The following is a 19,884-nucleotide window of genomic DNA, read 5'->3' as shown; positions in this document are numbered from 1 at the left end:
ACTGAAGACAGCAGCAGTGGCTGCCACTGCAAGATGAGATGAGGTCACATGGACCCAGAGTGTCCGTCGTCACTGGTGTTCAGGATCACGGGGGGAGGAAAATGAAAGCTGTGGTCTTGTAAAGTTCTTATAGATATTATTTTCTTTCCATGGATGAGCAACCACTGTTCTGCTTTGTAACAATAATAATGCAAGTGGCATTTCAGTTTACAAAATGTTTCCACCCACATGACCCTTCTTCGTGTAAGAGCAAAGTAAATTCATCATAAAGGATCAAACACAGTAGATGCATTTAGAGGGGATAAAATATACTACTTTAATCTTTCAGCGATCCTGAGAGGATTTACAGCACTGATCTGAGGATCACTGCACCTTTGGGTATTGCTTATGAGCAGGACTTCCTTCACTGGAAGTTACAGGCCTATTTTATAATGCATTAGGCATGTGGAAAGGCCTAAGATAGAGAAGAAACATGGTACTTCACACTCATCCGTAAGCATTCAACTGTAACATCGCTGTGTGAGTTAGGGTGATGTAAGAACAGGCTATGACCTTCCAAGTGACACCAAAGTCTACTTCTTACTCAGAGCGGCCCAGGACCCCAGACCGGAAACCTCATGTCATGGCCAGCACAAACATGGACACATGTGCACATATATCTTATAGGCCCGGGGTTACCATGTGAAGCAAGAGAGCAATACCTTCTCTCCTGTGTCTGCTCACACGTCCATGAAGAACTTGGAGAGCTATGTGAGTTTCCCAGGGCTGCTATAACAAATAGGACAAAGACAGCAGCCTCAAACACACAGATAGATTAGCTTGGAGTTCAACAGGACAGTGGAACAAAGTCAGGGAGGCAGCAGGTAGGGTTCTGTTTTGGAGAACAAACAGGAGAATCTGTTCGCTTGCTTCCTCAGGTGGAAGGAGCCACCCCCATTCCTGGACTGGGGCCATCTTTCTCCTCATCACAGCCGGTGGCACCGAGGCTCTCTGTTGGCTCACCATAGTTATGGGTCCTCTGCCCACACTTTGTATGAGAGAGGACCTAGGTGCTTAATCCAGGATGCCCCCTCTACTTACGATCCTTGGCTTAATTCCAACTGCCAAGTCCCTTCAGCTATGAAAGATGACACAATCAAGACTAGAAAACAGGACAGGCGTGTCTTGTGGGGGGACATCTGCTACTGTGCAAACCTCATTCTACCTCTGGCTTTGTTCTTGAACTTTCTAAAACATTCCCTCTCGAGACTCAAGGCACGGTATCCAGGCCTATCTTGCCAGCCCAATCACAACAGGATAAAACAACCGTTTCCTAATTTAAATCAATAAATGGGAAGCTTAGCTCTTAGTGAGAAAACCACAGTGAGAGAAAAGTAGGTCACTCCACCCACCTCCCACACCAGCTTCTCTCCTAAAGCGAACATTAGAGTCCAAATAAACATCAAGAAAATTCCTTTCCACCTGACAAATCAGCAGTGCTTGACTTCATGATCCACTTACCGTCATGAGCAAGCGTTTCCTGGTATTTCTCAAAACACTTGGCTCCTTCTGCACCATTTGAAAGCCATATTTCAGAAAGAGGCACATTCTAGTTAGTACTCAGAGTTAGCCCAACTGGCAGGAACCAGCACAGCACAGTGACAGACACCACTGGACACTTCTGAACCTCTCCTAGTTCCAGCCCAAGACACGGTGTGTTTTTCTAAGCATTCCACCATGGATTTATCCCCACAGCTCCAGGCAGGGTCAGTTTCCCTGGGTGTCAGCCAGGCCCCAGGCAGATGCTGTCTGACATGTTTGCCTGGTATGACACCACATCTGGAGGTTGCATGGAGGGCACCCAGATGGTACCCATCTGGGGTGTGGGTATTTCCTCTCAAAGGAAATTGGGCAACATCGGTCCTTCTGGTAGAGACGAGGAAGGGTGCTTTATACTAAGAGGGGGCATTAAGTAGAGAATAGTCAGTGATGCCACCAACACCCTCCAGTGCATGGGGAAGACACACCTAGCAAAGAAACCCCTGCCCCTCAACAAATGCCATATTGCCAATGCTGAGAAACCTAATTCTAATTGTTCACATCACCAGATGGAAATCTGCCACCCCAGTTGCTCAAAACTATTTTAAGGAAAGGGTAGATGTCCTTGACAATTTCTCAGCCTGGAAACTATCGCAGAGCCTTGTCAGGGGCTATGACATTTTGGATACCAGAATGGATATCAGATCATACAGGCTTCTTCACCATGGTCCTGATGGTGATTCGCCCAAATGAACAAGAAGAACTCAAACAGGGATGTGACTGGCACACTGCTGGAGGCAAAAGCAGTTGTAGAGAATTTTTGTTTGGGGGGGCAGGACCTGGACTAGTATATTGGCTAGGCCAGTAGCCTGTCACTTGAGCCAAACTCCTACCTCTCTTGTTTTGATTTTGATTTTGAAACCTGGTGTCACTAACTTTTTCCGAGACTAGTTTTAATATTCCAAAAGACTCTCCTGCCTCTGCCTGAATTACAGGCATGCATTGTCATGCTCTGCAGGAAGCTTCTCTCTCTAGACGGCATGAGTTGCAGCTCAGGCCTTGCTCACACTATTGCGGAACACTTATCTGTTGACATATGACCAAACACTTGTCAATGCCAGGCAGAAGAAGTGAGCCACAAACTAGGGAAAATCACGTGTGCGACCCAGTCTAGTGAGGAGGACAGAGAGTGCACCATTGCTTAGATAATAACTGAGCTTCTATTGTAATAATGCTCAAAGACAAATAGGCTGTAAATGGGGTGGGGATGACTTTGCTGTCAAAAGAGACAGTATATGTGCTAAGTATGAAAGACAAGTAAGAAAGAATGAGGTGAGCAATCATTAGCATTTCATTTTAAACCAGAAGGAACAATATTAATACAGGGTATTTGATATGTAAATAGCAATATTTCTAAAAATAGAGACAGGAGACAATGAGGTTGGCATTAATAAAATGATGAGACTAATAAGAATAATATTAAATAGAATTTCTTAGAGCTGAAAAATAGAACTTTCTGTATTCTGGGATCATATCCAGTATAAGCAACAATGAGAAAAGGTGGTGGGTAGATTTTTGCACAGGAACATACCCCGAGGAGGCTATAAATGTAGAAAGGAATCTAATGGTCTGAGGATTGTATCTTCAGAGAAATGCTAGAAATTCTTTAGGGAAAATTGTTTCCAATCTGCCAATCAAGCAAGAGCAACAAAATGCATCTTCCTAGCAAGGCACTGTGGCTCACACCTGTAGTCACAGCCAGCCCAGGAAGCTGAGATCTGAAAAGCGTAATTCAATGCCAGATTCAGCAGATCAGTGTGAGGGATACTTCCCTCTAATTAACCAGCGAAAGACAAAACTGGAGGCATGGCTCAAGTGATAGAGCATCAGTCTGTCAGAAAGTCTTGGGAGTGAATTACGGAGAGGAAATAAGAAAACCATTGAAAAGAAGAGACAGTAAAGGGGAAAAAAACGATGCCTATGAAGGGATGAATGTACAGCACACACCAGGGGACCTGCGTTCCAAACAATAGTGTGATGATGATACTGAAGGCCGACCTCGATGGGGAATGATTTAAACTGGAGGTACTCAGCCTCCCGCTGACAGCCATGTCTTAGAACTGTCCTCGCTGCCAACCCCACTGGATCATCTCCCTGACACAAACACACCCTGTGGTCTTGGAAGAGAGCCTGAGACCAAGGCCACATCTGGTGCTGATGCCCCTGGCAGACACCGATGCTGTTGGAACCTTGAAACTCCTCAGTCAAAATAAGATTGCCCTCCCGCTGCGCCTCCGTCTCACCCTGCTTCCATCTGCCCCGCTGGCTTCCCTTTCGCTGCCTAATATATAAAAGAGCCTAGTTGTGAGGAGCGGATCGTTTCCTTTCAGCCAGGCTGAATGAGACTTAGTTGCATTTCCCAGGCTTTCCTACTGAATAAAACCTGTTAGTCTGTTGAGTTTCTCCTTCTCTGCTCTTTTTCCTTTCTTACAGATTTCATAAAAACTCCTAAGGGAGAAGCTGGGAGTTTGGCCTAGTGGTAGAGTGCTTGTTCTGATAAGGTCTGCTAGTTTTGCCTTTAGACCATGATCCTCCTATCTCAGCCTCCTGAATGTCTGGGATTGCAGGCCGACCAGACTCAGCTTTCTAACATTTTCCCAAGCTGGCCTAGATCAAGCCTCTCCTCTGTCTACCAAGTAGCTGGGATTAGAGCTAGGACCCCGTGTCTTCCACCTTCTCTTCCTTTCCCCCCTCCTTACTCTTTCTGGGCTAATCTTGGGTCTTGAGTTCAGGGCCTGGGTACTATCCCTAAGATTTTTTTTGTTTGTTTCTATTAATTTTCCTCAAAGCTCCATATCTCCAAAAAGCTTCTGGCTTTTAATTGAAGATATGAGTACAGCAGACTTGCTTGCTTGGTTGAACCTTGGTCCTTAGATTTTATCCTGAAGAGTAGCTAGGATTAAAATCATGAGCTACCAGTGCCCAGCCAATTTTATTATTCTTAATCTCTATGTTTTTGAATAAAATACTGCCAGTACTCTTTCTTAATCTATTAAATTAGTTATTATCTACTGACTATTAACTGCTGGTAAAGGTGAGAATTTAAATTTAAATCCATTCACTTTATCACTCTATCTCCTTTTCTGTTCCTCTTCCAGCAGCCTCCCTTAGGTTTTGTTTTGTTTTGTTTTTTGCTAGTCCTGGGCTTGAGCTCAGGGCCTGAGCACTGTCCTTGGGTCTTTCTTAAGGCTAGAGCTCTACCACTTGAGCCTCAGCACCACTTCCGGCTTTTTTTTCTATGTATGTGGTACCAAGGAATCGAACCGGGGTCTTCATGCATGGTAGGCAAGCATTCTACCACAAGGCCAAACTCTCAGCCCATACTTCTAGCTTTTTGTTGTTTAAACTGGAGATAAACGTCTCATGGTCTTTTCTGCCCCAGCTGGCTACAAACCTGGATCTTCAGATCTCAGCTTCCTGAGTATTGAGGATTACAGGCATGAGCCACCAGCTATTTTTAATAACCTGTAATTTCACATGGCTTTTTAAACTGCAAAATAATTTGTTAATTAAAAAATAACCAGTGTACTTCTCTATCATTTCTGTTTCTTGCCTCTAGCAATGTTTCAATTTTTCCACTCATTTCAAGGTCATTCTCTTGCAACGCATGCAAGAATCAGGGCCAATGTATAGCTCTGTCATAAATTCAAAGCAGGAATATAAAGCAAAATTGCTTTTATATTTGAGTTCACGTTTTACTATGACACTCTGGAGAGGGGTCACCAGAATTTTATGAGAAAGTACTGAAAAGCACTTGGCTTTTGGCTCTGTTGCCTTGTATTCCAAAAGCCAATGAAAGTCTCTGCTGGCTGAATGTTATTTTTTAGATGGACTTGAAAGAAAAGCTGGAGATCAGAAGGTTCTTTGCAAAGAAGTAAGGGAATGACTTCTGTAAAACTTAGCAAAGATGTAAACTTTAGAAAATGCCTAGGAAAACCATGGGCTCAGCCATTCCTCCATCCTCGGCTTGATGTCAGCCTCGTATTGGAAATCTTCACCGGAAAGAGTTATCTCAGTAGGAAATGGAAAGGTCTCTACTGGGCATCGAAGATGGCAGCCAGTAAACAAAATCCATACAAGGAAGCTGTCTGTCCTCAGTGCTCTGCAGTCTGAGATGAACAGATCTCTCACACAGGACAATGGTGGGGTAATGTGTGGGGTAGAAGGCATCCTGCAGAGGTCGGGGGACTTCCAGACTGCCAGAGCAAGGCTCTGCCACATCCTGGCCATACTACTTCTGGCAGCTACAACTCTATACCAAGAGGTTGATGACAGTAGCTCAGCACAGGCTAGTAATTTTTATCCTGACTAGTTTGTACTAAAAGTTGGCCTCTTCCAGCTTAGAATAATTCCACTGGCTTCCATTAACCAGTACAGGAGGCAGAAGCCAGAAGACGGAATCTTGCTTTTTTATTTATTTTTAGCTTTGATGGCAGTTCTAGGGTTTGAGGGCCCTCTTTGCTTTCATTATTTTTCAAGTGAGATTTTCCGCTTATGTCCAGACTGCCCTAGACTATCTTCCTTCTAGCCATGTTTCCCACGAAGCTGGGGTTACAGGGCTGTGCCACCACACTTAGCTTGTTTTGTTTGTTTTTTTTTTGAATCTCTTAGACTTTTTGCCTGGGCTGGCCTTGAATTCCAATCAACCTTTTCTCAGCCTCCTGGGTAGCTGAAATAATAGGCACCAGCCACCACAACAAGCTGAATCCTGCTTCTTTGAAAGCAAGATTTGAAAGTCTCCTTTTTTTGTTTCAAAAATCAAGATTATTTGATAGTTTAGAAATATTCACTGAGATAATGAGGTATTTTTTAGAAGGAAAGTGAATTGAGGGCTCAGTGGGACAAGACCCACTAGCAGACGCAAGACTCTAGGTTTAGTGCTCAGAAATACACCCAGAGAGAGGGGAGAAAAATCCTGGAGTAACGCCCTGGTACCTTCATGTTTCCACTCCTACATTTCAGCAGCCCAACACACAGCCCACGGGCTCCTGATCTTCCAGGTTGGGCCATGTGCTTCTGTTGAGCTATTTACTGCACCGTTATTTACCATCTTGGTGCAAAAGAAGCCAACACAAGACAGTAAATCCGAGCCCTGCCTCCATCTTTGGGTTTGCAGTGTGTCCCCGAGGTTTGCAGTGTTCCCCGTTCAACCCATTTCCAATCAGGATGCCCATTCGTCCCCACTCCCATGGGTCGGAGCGGGCCCGCCCTTCGGAGCCATCCTTCGCCTTTCCTTGAAAGCGGGCCCTGACTGGACTTCTGTAACACAACAGCAGCTGTGCCCTTGTTTTCACCAGGGCCGTCTGCAGGATTTGTAGATCTAGTTCCACATCACCGGCTGCCTTTGACAAGGCCTGCCCAAGTATTCTCCCTTGGGGATGGGGAATAAGTGGGTGACAGCACTGTGGCAGAGATGGGCTTGTCACACTGGTACTGTCACACCGGTGCCACTGCAGGGGTGGCTTCCCTCTGAGGCCTTGTTCCCACTCCTCTGCTGGGGGAGAACCACTTTCCCCTGACCGGCTTCCCACAGTTCCAGAACAAAGACCCTGCAAATCGCTACTGGATGCTAAGAGAGCTGCATGGGATACTAAGTGCTCTTCTTGTTTCTTCATCTGACCAGTACTCCAGGCTAAGTCCCACTACCATCCCCACATTACAGATAAGGAACAGTGCATGAGGAATCAAATAACTTGCTCTGTATCGCATGGAAAGTTCCAAGACTGCAATCCTCCTTTTACACTCCTCGTGGAGATGCAGATTCTCCCAACATACCCAGCTCCTTCTGTTAGAACGGGTCTTGTGAATTTCTTTTTATTTTTTCCTAGTATGACCTGGAATTGAAGTCCACCTAATCTCAGCCTTTCAGGGATAACAGGCAAGTGTTTGTACTAGTTTGTCACCTGTAAACACTAACAGAAGCACCCTAGACTACTTAAATGTATTTCTAACAGAACATGCAGAGGACTTGTGTGCTAAACATGATAATAACACTAATGAAAGATTTAAATCAATGGAAGAACATTCTGTGGTCCCAGATTGGAGGAATTAGCACAGCAAGGATGTGAGTTCTCTCAGAATTTACACACAGCATTGGTATCATTCCCATCAGAATCCCGATAGGGTATTTTGTAGCTAGAAACAAGATTAATCTAAAATTATTATGGGAAGGCAAAGGATCTAGAAGAGCTAATAGCAATTTAGAAAAGCAATGAAAAGGAAGCTGTCAGTCTACCCAGCTTCAGGCTACAGAAAAACAAGACACCAGTCTTCTGCCTTCTCTCCTCACTTTACCACAGAAGCAATGTCTCCAGGTCCTTACAAGTGGCCTCTGCCAGCTCAGCCACCACCACCAGACGTGGAAAATGGGCCAAGTCACATAAGTGAAGGTTGAGCACCCAGATCTGGAAACCCAGGCACTTAACATTTGTGACACTGCAGATGGAAGCTTCCGTACCTGGTCTTAGGTAATGGGTGGCTGTTGAGATACCCTACATGGAAAATATTATGTAACATTGCCCAGAGGCCATATGCACAAGCTGAACATGAAGCATAAACGAATCCAGTCCTATCCTCACAGTATCAGAACACACACATGCAAACATGAAAAGTAAAGCACTTCCTCCCCCTGCATTTTGGATCGGCTATTCCACCTGTCATAGGCCCATGAATCAATCTTCTCCCCAGGCCTGACGAGCACTGGGCATTGAGAGAAAGCAGCGCTGAGTCCCTCTTCAATCAGAAGAAGGAAGGGTCTCAAAGCCTGCCTCGTTTTCTTAGGCCAAGTCTGTTGAAATCACAAGGAAGCTGGCAGCTCCCCATCCGCCCATGGCCTCCCTTCCAGCAGTCTGGTGGCTTCAGTCCCACTCAAGGCCCAGTTACACCTGGACAGCACTGTTGGCTCAAGAGACTTAGACACGAAAAAGAGAGAGAGAGAGAGAGAGAGAGAGAGAGAGAGAGAGAGAGAGAGAGAGAGAGAGAGAGAGGGAGGGAGGGAGGGAGGGAGGGAGGGAGGGAGGGAGGGGAGCGCTATTTTATGTGCAATAAGCAGGGGGATATACACAGTTAATACTGAACATGAGCTCTCCCCCCTACCTTTTCCCCTCTCCTCCCCTCCCGAACTTCTTTCTCTTCCCTTCACCCCTCCCTTTCTCCTGCTTCCTCCTCTCTCTTTCACTCCTCTCTAACTCTTCTCTTTCTTTCTCTCTGCTTCTTTCCTTTCTCCTCCCTCTCTCTGTTGACTGCTGCCTTCATTTTCTCTCCCTCTCCCTTTCCCTCCTTCTGCTGGAAGGATGGACCCATCTAAGGCTCTGCCACATTCTCAGCACAGCCCAATACCGGTGGACTCTGTGTCCAACCCAAGCCCACTGATTTATTGGGTTTTCACTTTGGACTGGTTACCATGGCTTTTGGGAAGGCAGAAGGGAATGCTACAAACTTAGCAATATTATCTATTTTCCATCCCCTCCAGTAGAAGTGTCTGCCAGGGAAACGGGAGAAAATGCCCCTTTAGGGGCCAATGCGACATAAATTTTGGGAAAGGGAAACATTGAGCCCCACTGGAGAGAACTAAAAGGAAGGTATTTACAGCTCCCAAATCTGGAGCGGACACTTGAGTGATTAGGGGAAAGGAACCAAGAGATGGCTCCCGTGGATGCTGAGGAATGGAGAGGCAAGGCTGGCGTAGCTTTGGTTCTGGCCTGGCAGCACCTGTCTGCAGCATGACTTGCAGCAAAGGGAAGAGGGCAAGGGGCAGGGGGAACAGGGCAGAGGGCAGGCTGCACTGGTCCCTGGAGGAGCACAGACCCTGTATGAGGGCACTGTCAGTTTCATGCTACTGCTACAAACTTACTGGTGAAATAACAGTTTCATTCTGCCATTGTTCTGGAGGGCAGAGCTCCTAAAATGAGGAGTGAGCAGAGCCCGGTTCTTTCTGGGGTATCTGGAGGAGGCTGGGCCCTCCCTCCACCTTCTAAGTCAGTATGAGACTAGTCCTTCTCTGGCTGCCATGACTCGACCGTTGCCTCCCACTTCCTTCCACAAGTAAAATGCCCCAGTGATCTCACTGAGCTGAATGTCACCTTCCTTCCACATTGCTGGGTCAATCTGCCTAATCACAGGTGCCACAAATTAGGACCTGGCTACACTGCAGGAGTGACATTGCTCTGTAGAGCACAGGCCACTTCTTCTATGACAGGGGTACCTCTTACCTGCATCAGGTTACAGACAAATATATTGCCATTCTATAGTCAAATGCTCTCTAGTTTAAGTGCCCAGCTTTTTTATTTTTCCAGATTGTTTTACAATGAGTATTCTTAGGAACTGCAAAAGGTCTCCAGGCCTGGATCACAGCCTTCTGTGGAAGACCCTTGGCCCGGGCTCAGAAGCGCTCTGCGAAGTACACACAAGCCCTGTTCCAGGTATCGTATGTGTGGTGAGCCTCCTAGCACAGAAGCAACACCAGCCATGGTAGTGAGGGAGAGTGAGGATGAGGATTTCACCCAGAGACAAGTGGGTTATTTCTACCTCTCAGTTTTCTCATCCATACAGTGGGGACAAGAAGGGTCTCAGAACACCTCATGAAGTAACCCTGAGTACCTGTCCCTTGACCTGCAGAAATCCCGTGCCCACCAAATGTATGCCAATGAAATAATACAGGTGAAGTAGGATTCAGATGGCGCTACTCTGCCACCACATGGTTCAGGCACAGTCTTCACTAGGTGCTCTCTGGAGGCATGAGACCCTGAAGGTCCCGGCTCTGAATGCATGGAGGGGGGAGACTTACAGGGAAGCCAGAGAAGGAGATGCCACACTGTCTGATGGCATCTCTGCACATGTGCTCTGGGCCTCCATTGCATGGATGGCACATCCTCAGGCTGAGAAACCTAGAAGGTGGATGACCCCTAGGCCACACACCCATTCCAGGATGATGACAACAATGTCCTGCTAAGGACTCTGAGACATGGCAAGCCAGGGCCAGGAGAAAACAGAGAGCAAAGTCTGAGCACATACTTGAGGTTGGCTGGAGAGAAAGAGAGGTAGGGGAAACTGGCATGTAAGTTCCTCCACAGGAAGGAGAGAGCCCCAGGAAAATGTGAGCAATAGCTGGCCACTCACTGTGTGTCATAACAACCTCGGCCACTTCGTGTGAATTATCTTCCTTCAGTCCTCACCACAACCTCAGCAATGAGTGCTATTACTAGCCCATTTTCCAGATAGACAAACAGAGGAACAGATGGAGTCTAAAATCCTGTGCACTTCAGAGAACAGGAAACTGTGGTAGGCACCTTTCCACTGCTGTGACAAACTACCTGAGAAAAGTGACCTCAAGGAAGAAGGATTTGTTCTATTTTCACTAGTATCTCAACAGTTTAATCATGCACATTTAATCACATAAACATTAAAATGAAGTTTAAACGTCAGGAATCATTATCTTTCTGTCTCTCTCCTTCCTTCCTTCCTTCCTTCTTTCCTTCCTTCCTTCCTTCCTTCCTTCCTGCCTTCCTTCCTTCCTTCCTTCCTTTCTTCCCCCTCCCCATTCCTCTCTCTCTTTGTCTCTCTGTTTGAAGAAGGATTTCTTCTGGCACCTTTTCAGAGGTTTCAGTCAATAGTCACTTGGATCTGTGGTTGGGCCTGCCAAGAGGAAGAGCGACATGGTGGAGAAGACACAGCAGAGTAGAGCTGCTCACCTCATGGAAGCCAGGAAGCAGAAAAACAGGACTAGAGAAGGTGCAGCTCCTAAGGACTCTGTTCGGAAGGCTCGCCCCCAACCACCTAGGCCCTACCTTCTCAGTGCCTGTCACTCCCAAGAGCCCATCAAATGATGAACCCGCTGAGAGATTAGTCCTCACTGATGAGAAAAGCAAGTGAGACCTCTGCATAGCTGAAATTTAACGTAAGACCAAAAAAAAAAAACATTGCATGTCTGGCCTTGAACTTGAAGGTGTTTTCATTGTAATCTGCCCACTTCATGGCAGGCTCCTGGCAGCTCTCTACCAGGAGCTTCCGTCTCTCCAACCCTCCACAGTGCTGAACACTTCATTAAATGAAGAGACACTGCATGACACATTCTAGGAGCACACCCGTACCTCTCCCAAGAAGCTGGCAGAGTGAATACATGAATGATGGCTGAATCACTGGTTCAGGTTGAACTCTAACTCCAGGGTTGCAGGGCTCTCTTCCAGAGCTCCTGGTGCTGGTCCTGTGCCCCTTCCCAGAACATGCTGGCAGGCTGCTGTGGGAGGGGGTCTGGATCACCCAATAGGAGACAAGAGCAGCTGAGACTAGGATGGTTCTCAGAGGAACACAAACCAAGAGAGAAGGAGCCAGCACAGCTTTGTTGTGCAAATGGGACCTCAGCAAAGGAGGTTGTCTGGGGTTTCCATTCTTCTTCCTTCTCTGCCTTAAACTAACACCCTCCCCTGACTCCTTAATATCTCCATTTCTTCTCACCTTCATTTTCCCTCCTCTGTGGCCTCCTTCTTGTCTCCTGAGCCCTGGGCCAGCCTATTCTAGAGACACTGAGAGGGCCCTGGGCCCTGCGGTCACCTCTGCTGCCTCGTGGAGTCTTCAAATTGACAGCCAGGCCTCTATCTCTGCTTGAGCCTCATCTCCTCCAAGTGATCCTTGAACTTGACCTGTGACATAAACTCCTACCATACCAGCCCTGAACCTCAACCCCTCAACTTCCTTTCTAAGACCCCTTGGTGCACAAACCATCAAGTGTCCCATGAAGGATAAGGATAACAATTCCCTCGCTGCAAATGGAGAAGCAAACTCCCTGTGTTTTTTCCTCAATGGAGACCGTGGGCTGTTTCCAGTCCCTAATCCTGCTGTACTGGCTCTCTTCAGGGAACTCCACCTCCTCTTCTGCAAGACCACAAAACCCTCCACCCCCGGTGAATGTCTGGCCCCCACTCAGCAACTCTCCCACACCTGGATTGTCTAGGGGACCACAAAACCCTGCTCATTCCCAGAGGCAACCTTCCACTAGTGGCGGCCTCCCTGCTGTCATGAGCCCCTCCTGCACGCACTCCACTTCAGTGCCAGTGTACGCCTGGCACTGGATCCTCTCTTGAGGCTACCTGTCCTAATGTGCTTCTCCTGGCTTGGGCAACTCTCCTTTTTCAAAGCAGTCCATGCCTAGAACCCCAGCTAAGCCACTCCACTTGGAAGGACATGCAAGTTTCCCAGAGCTCTGTCAGTCTTGCCATCGTCATGTTCTTGGGCAAAAGCCTGGCTCCTGGCAGAAGCTGCATTCTTCTCCCTAACTCAACTAACCTTTTGCAAACTCAGCCAACTAGTTAACTTTCTTCATTCCAACCTCGCAAATCCATCACTCAAACTGCTGCCTCCCTTACAAAACAGATGGTTTCATCTACCAACAGCCAAACTGGAAAGCATTTAGCTTTTAAAAATCATTTGCCTTTCTTCCAAGTCCTTATAAGCATTGACTCAGCTCAAGGAGGATAATGAACTTTTCAGTCATCAGGCTTCTTTCTAATTGCAACTCCTATAGCGAATGTGCTTTCTGTTATTAGAGAAATGAAAGACCCATTTTTATGGGCCTACTAACATTTCACTGAATTGCCATGCAGTGAGGAATGGTGATTTATATTGGTAAAATATAAATTACATAGTATAATTAAAGCAATTATATTTTATTACTTTCAGATAGCATGAATTATTTGAAAAAATTGTGAAAACTAGAATTGTAGACTTTGTCATCAACTTGGATGTGAATGAGTGGCGGGACCAGTGTGGCCTCAGGACTTCTCTGCCACATTGTCCCCTTTTCTATCACTGATTGGACACCAGCTCCTGCTGCTTCACGTCAGGGCGCACCAGCCGTTCACAGACTAGATTCTCCCAGGAGACTGGAAGGTCATGGCTGCCTCAGGTCTGTGTTCCCTCGTGCTCAGCATGGAGCACTTGATAAACATTATGTTGAATGCCTACAGACAGTGTCGGGAACGTAAGGTATTGTGGATGTTCATTTAAAATACCAATATGTTGACAATGAACTATATAACTTGTAGAGACGGGAGGGGAAAAGTGGGAGAGAGTGAAGAAGGGGGTAGCATTATCCAAAAAGAAATGTACTCATTACCTGACATGAAATGGTAACCCCTCTGCTCTGTATACCACCATTATAATAACAATTTTAAGTTAAGAAAATTTAAAATGTAATAGCAACTCTATCCAGGTATGGTCGCATACTCCTGCAATCCAGGTTATACAGGAGGCAGATGTTTGAGGCTGGCCCTGAGCAAAAGCAAAAGACTCTAGCTAAAGCACCTGAAGTGATGCTCAGTGTAGCAAGCACAAGGCCCTTAGTTCAGTCTTAGTACTGCCATTACAAGATGTGTGCTCATGGATATACCAACTGTACAAGTTCCATAAATGACAAGTATTATTAATAATCTGTATACACTTTTTAACACCATCTTCTTGTCAAGTATTGCTGTATATCAACAACCAACAAGAATCACTGGCAACTCATTTTCTCTCCAGGTCTAAAACCTACCAATCAAATTCAGAACTCTCTGAGAAGAGAGTCTGTTCTTAATTTAAATGACTTAGACTCCAGCTCTGATACTGCATGTTTAACTTGAATCCCATATCTGCCTTGGACCTGCAGAATCCAAGAAGTAGGAACTGGCATTTGGGGAAGCGAAGTTCAGGCAGGCAATCCTTCCTTCACCCAGAAACCCACACACAGTGAACGCTCTTACTTTTCCAAAAATTCCCCCAAAAGATCCTGCTTTGGAGAAGAATCCATGGCTAAAAATGAAATTATATGTCCACTGTTCTAGATCAGAAGGAAAAATGCTCACCTTATTAGCAACTCCTACGTGCTGTATAATTTTAAAATATAACAATACGATTACATCTGACCTTTCCCACATCTTAATGATAGAATAGCATTTAAAAAAAGAGGCATCTCATTTTGGAAGTCAAAAGACTAGGATTCAGAGAGGGGAAATCTCTTAACCAGCACGGCCAGGAGTCACTGAGTCCAGAGCCCTAAGTTCTTTGAGCTGTTTATCTCTTGATGGCTCTGCCATGCCTCAACTTCTTCTAAATTCTCTCCCTTCTCCCCTTAGATCTAGAGCCTGCTGCTAGCCTTAGATAACTAATTGACATCCAGCGTGAATGAATCTTTGCCAATTTTCCTCATAATGTCATTCATTCATTCAAGAATCATCTATTGAGCTTCTAATAGATTTCTGGTCCTGGACATTTTCCCAGAGAAACAGACCATCAAGTGTCTTTATCACCGAGGACCTCACCAACTACTGGGTAGAAATACACAAAGCCTTTCAACAAGACACTAAAATAGTAATGAGAACAGGGTAGGGACAGAGATCAGAATGGAAGAATAAAAAGACAGTCTTCTCTACTTTTAGTATTTAATCACATCTACTGTTGACATGCCTCCCCATCACACTGATAGCAAAATACATCATTGGCCCATTTCCGTCCCTATTCTGCAGAGACAGTCGTGAAGGGAAACGCTTAAGCTCATCAGATTTCTTCTTCCCATTATCCCTGAGAGTCATTTGACTTGAAATACATTTAGACATTTTTTTTCCAGTCTGACTCGTAAAGGTAATCCTATCCCTCACCTTCCTCCTTGGATGCTCTTGCCCTCACTAAGGTAAGGAAAGACATTATTGTGTTGTGATTTCTGTCTTAACCCAAGCCCTCTTGTGTTTCTAGCTGAAATGGAATTTGATTAGATCTACTTTGCTCTTATTTTCTAATCCAATAATAACCCAACTTTGGATATCTCATAACAGTGACCAGACAGGTTAGTATGCAAACAGAAATGTCAAAATCCCTGCTCTCATGCCTTATTCATAATCTCAAGCCAGTCTTTCTTTCCAGGTTTCTATTTTCATTGAGTAACCCAACTGCCATGTTTGTTGTCATCTTTTCCTATTAGCAGCTAATCAGGAGAAACAATTATCAGGGGAATTAAGCTTCTATGGGGAGCACAGTGTATATCGCAGCTTAAATCAACCAGCAAAAGGTTGCAAGTAGAACTGTAGCTCAAATAGGGAAAAGGCTAAGGAGAATTGGAGGTCCTGAGTTCAAGCCCCAGGACTAGCACTCACACATGCACATATGCATGCAAGGGCACACACACACACACACACACACACACACACACACACACATCAGCACCAGAGAACACCACCAGCCAGCCTAAATGCCCCTAAAAAGCAATCAAATAAAACATCATCTACAAAATAGCACAAATGCATAACTCAAAGTTGTCAAAATGAACAAATTATCCCAGCTCTGAAATTTTTATCTCAAACAAATAACTCAAAGGAATATAAAAGTAGGAAAATGTTTCTTGCAATATGATATATGATAGCTGAAAATTGGGACAGAGATTGAGGTGTGGCTGAGTAAATTACAAACCATTAAAAACCACCATTATGAAGTCTGAGTCACAGCATGAAAAATGTTACTGATATATTAAGTTAAAAATAGCGTAATTGGATACGCAATATGATTGCAATGTGTAAAAAACTCTATTTGCATCCAAACAGTACAATCCTGGGTAATGTTTTAAAATGCTTCTGGATGCTACAGCATTGTCTTTACAATAAAAAAAAAAGAAATGCAGAGGTAAACAGGTGATGAGTCACTGCCTGATAATTGTCACTATATAAGAATGTCCCTTTGCAGTGAAAATGACAGGTGGCGAAATGTGAGGACAGATGCTAGGCTCAGCTCTTTAATCACAGTGTACTTAAAAATGTTGACCTTTCCCAAGTTACAGCACTGCTTCCTGAATGTTGCCTCCTAATGTGGAGCCCACGTGTCCTGGGCTTCTCAGGGACACAGATGAGGGGAAAGTTAGAGGCTTTTCATTCACGGTCATAATGTGCTGAGGTCTCACTGGGCCTGGAGAGGCCTATCAAGCCCCCCAAATGGCACACTATTGTCCACAAGTTGCTGTTGCATAACCACCCCAAGGCTAAAACCCCTGACCCCCATACCCCATCTCCAATATGATCCCTGGGCTTGCATAGAGAAGGTGGGTTTCTCACATTCTGCTTTGCTTGTTGTCATAAAAGACATATGCCACAAAATTCACCATTTTAACCAATTCTAGGTATGCATTCAGCTCTAGAACATCTACATTATTTATAACTATCACCACAGCCCATCCCAGAATACTTCACTGTCCCAAAGCTTAATGTCTTCATAATCTATAGCTCCCCATCCTTGTTTTTTTTATTTATTTATTTTTTGCCAGTCCTGGGCTTGAGCTCAGGGCCTGAGCACTGTCCTTTGACTTTCTCAAGGCTAGAACTCTACCACTTGAGCCTCAGCACCACTTCCAGCTTTTTCTGTATATGTAGTACCAAGGAATTGAACCTGGGTCTTCATGCACGCTAGGCAAGCACTTTAACCACTAGGCCAAACTCCCGGCCCCTCCCCATCCTTGTTTTACTTTCTTTTATGTCTTTTTTTCTTTTTCCTTTCCTTCTATCCTTCTTTCCTTCCTTTTCTTGAAGTACTTGGGCTTGCTTACTATTTCTGTGCCTTCTTGCTCAAGGCTACCAGTCCAGCATTTTGTTGGTTAATTGGGGATAAAAATCTCTTGGAATTTTCTGCGTAGGCTGGCTTTGAACTTTGATCCTCTAGGTCTCAGCCTCCTGAGCAGCTAAAATTATAATTGTGAGCAAGTACCCAGACTAACACTCTACTTTCTACTATAGGTGCCATGTACCTTCTCTTGACTTAGATAATTCCCTTATGGTTCATCCAGGTGTAGCATGCATTACAAGTTCCCTCCTCTTTAAGCTGAATAATCAGAAGACCACCCTAGTCATAAACCATGGGATGAGGGATTTGGGGGAAGGAGCTGTAACCACCTCTCTTGGGATCAGGTCATCTTTGGTACTGAAATGCTCTGAACCCGGGTCTGAGACGGTCTTCCATCTCATTCCCAGGCTTCTCGCTACATGACTCCCCCCACAGTACTACTTCTCCCGTGGTCCTTCACTTAGGAGCCCACCCAAACTTCTAGTTCTTCCCAGAGTCTGACCATTCAGACTCTCTGCTTGAAGACTGTACACTCACTTCCTCTTGGTTCACTTCCAGCCTCGGGCTGCATTCAGTCCATCTGTTAGGATTCTGTTATCTCACTACCATCCAAGATGGCAGCCACCGGCCTGGCGAGCTTCATTTTTAACACCGCCTCTGCCTACTGCATCCAGCTTCCCAGGTGGACCCTGGTCTCTGTTCCTGCCCCAGAGGTGGGAAGGGGGAGTCCAGGGCACAGGCAGTGTCCATCCCAGTTTTCCTTCCACCCAGCACCCCAACCAGATCCTCTAGGAAGCTTCCCCATGTCTGCCCAAACCTTTGTATGGTGACCAGAAGACATGGACCCAGCAAGCCCAGTGCAGGCCCACTTACAGCCACAGCGAGTTCCTTCCCTGCGTGATGACCCCCGTGAACCTGGTCAGGCGCCGAGCGTCCACTTCAATCCACTGATGGAGGTCATTCCTGCCCGCACACCACGCCCCGTCGTACAAATCGTTCTCGTTAATGCCTGCCTGGAAAGAAGAGAAGGGTGTTCTTCAGAACGATCCCCCACTGGAGACATTTATGACAAGTCTTTCCCTGTGATTAAGAAGAACGAAGACGGGAAAGAAGAACAAAATGGGGAAGAGGATGAAAACTCCTCTTTCTAAGTCACATAGAGCAGTGACTTAGTATTAAGTTGGAGAAGAAAGAGAAAAAAAAAAAGAACTCCCTGTGACAGGTCCTCTTCTTGCCCAATGTGAAAGATGAAATCTAATGAGCTCTCCTATGACTCATTCACCCCCACACAAGAGCCATCTCCCACGTCCTAGCCCACACGTGCCAGGAGCTGGGGAATTAAAGGGGAGCTCTCCCCTTCTGGGACCTCACTATGGGGCAACAAGCAAGACAGCAAGACAGGTGAGGCTGAGCACAATGGAATAGGTGCTACTGGAGAAATCAGAGCTAGCAGGGGCATTTAAGGATGGATAAAACAACCAGCAAGACCACAGGGAAGCCCCCCAAACACGGTGGTATCTGAACTAGGCCCTGACATATGTTTACTTAGTGAACAGGGCCCATGCACGCTCAATCCATCTGATGTGTCCATTGTCTGTTACCATCACTACCCAAAAGTCTTCAAGTGTGACTTTACAAAGTAAGGAAAATGTCTGCTCAGAAATCATTTCTACATTATTATCATTTAAAGAGATCATTCCTGACCTTAAAAAAAATCAAGCTAAATAATCAAAGGACATCTGAGCCCTGTGAAACATGGTGCACTACTCAAACCTGTCTGCAGGAAGGCTAGCTTTTCCCGGCTAATCCACAGGACCTGAGCAGATGGGGAAGATTGTGAACCGCAGGAAGGGGGGCAGCCCTTTCCCTTCCTCGCTGACTCTGAGGACTGTTCAGCTCAAAATGGTTTTATGAAATGAACCTGACAACTTGGAAGGGGAGGGAAAGTGGGAGAAAAACCTGGGAAGGGGTAACAATGTTCAAGAAGTGATGTACTGACAGCCTTATGAATGTAACTGTAACCCCTCTATACATCACCCTGACAACAAACGTTTAAAAAAATATGAATACATGTGGCTGTATTGTTTATTATATCTGGGCTTGATTGGATAATTTCCTTTTCAACTTAAAAATACCTTTAAGAAGTTGTAACGAGGAGTTGTCATTTAACAAAGCAGCGCTTCATGATCAATGTCACCCTTTCAACATTTTCTTTCATCCTTCCCTACCCACCTCCTCCCTCGCTCATCTTCATTTCGTACATTGATTTCTTGACTGTATTTTCCCCTCTCCTCCTCTTCATCTGTCTATCTCTTCTCCCTTGACCTTATCTCGACCAAGTACCCACTTCCTGGTGATAATTTTGTTGAACTCTGTGCCTTTCTTAGGAATGACACTATTTGAGTTCTCTTTTGAATCTACCAAATTTCAGTTAGTACATTTGTATGCTCTTGCATATCACCCAATGTATTCACTTACAAGTTTTGTAAGCTAAATCTAGCTTCCACATATGAGAGAAAACACGCATCCTTTGTCTCTCTGGATCTGACTTACTTTACTTAACATAATGTTTTCTAGATCTCCCCCTTTCTTTGCAAATGGTATAATACTCTTTGTACTGGGTGGGTAAAATTCACGTCTTCCTGATCCATTCCTCCACTGAAGGGCATCTGGGCTGATTCCATATCTTGACTATAATAGACACTGGTGAGGACGCAGCCAAAGCAGAAACCTAAT

At 45.4% G+C, this 19,884-nt stretch overlaps 1 protein-coding gene across 2 annotated transcripts in view; it reads right to left on the bottom strand.

Annotated features, from left to right (window-relative positions):
* The window catches only part of Cpxm2 (carboxypeptidase X, M14 family member 2), a 96,932-nt gene that overhangs the window by 43,645 nt on the left and 33,403 nt on the right, over positions 1–19,884 (bottom strand). For both annotated transcript variants that reach the window (XM_090345674.1, XM_090345675.1), the window contains exon 4: positions 18,022–18,161. In XM_090345674.1, the coding sequence (XP_090201800.1) occupies positions 18,022–18,161 (140 nt within the window). The remainder of the gene's footprint in view (positions 1–18,021; positions 18,162–19,884) is intronic.

This window comes from Megascapheus bottae, chromosome 15, assembly GCF_031878675.1.
Source record: "Megascapheus bottae isolate mThoBot1 chromosome 15, mThoBot2.hap1, whole genome shotgun sequence".
NCBI lineage: Eukaryota > Metazoa > Chordata > Mammalia > Rodentia > Geomyidae > Megascapheus > Megascapheus bottae.
This window is presented reverse-complemented; position numbering and strand designations above follow the sequence as displayed.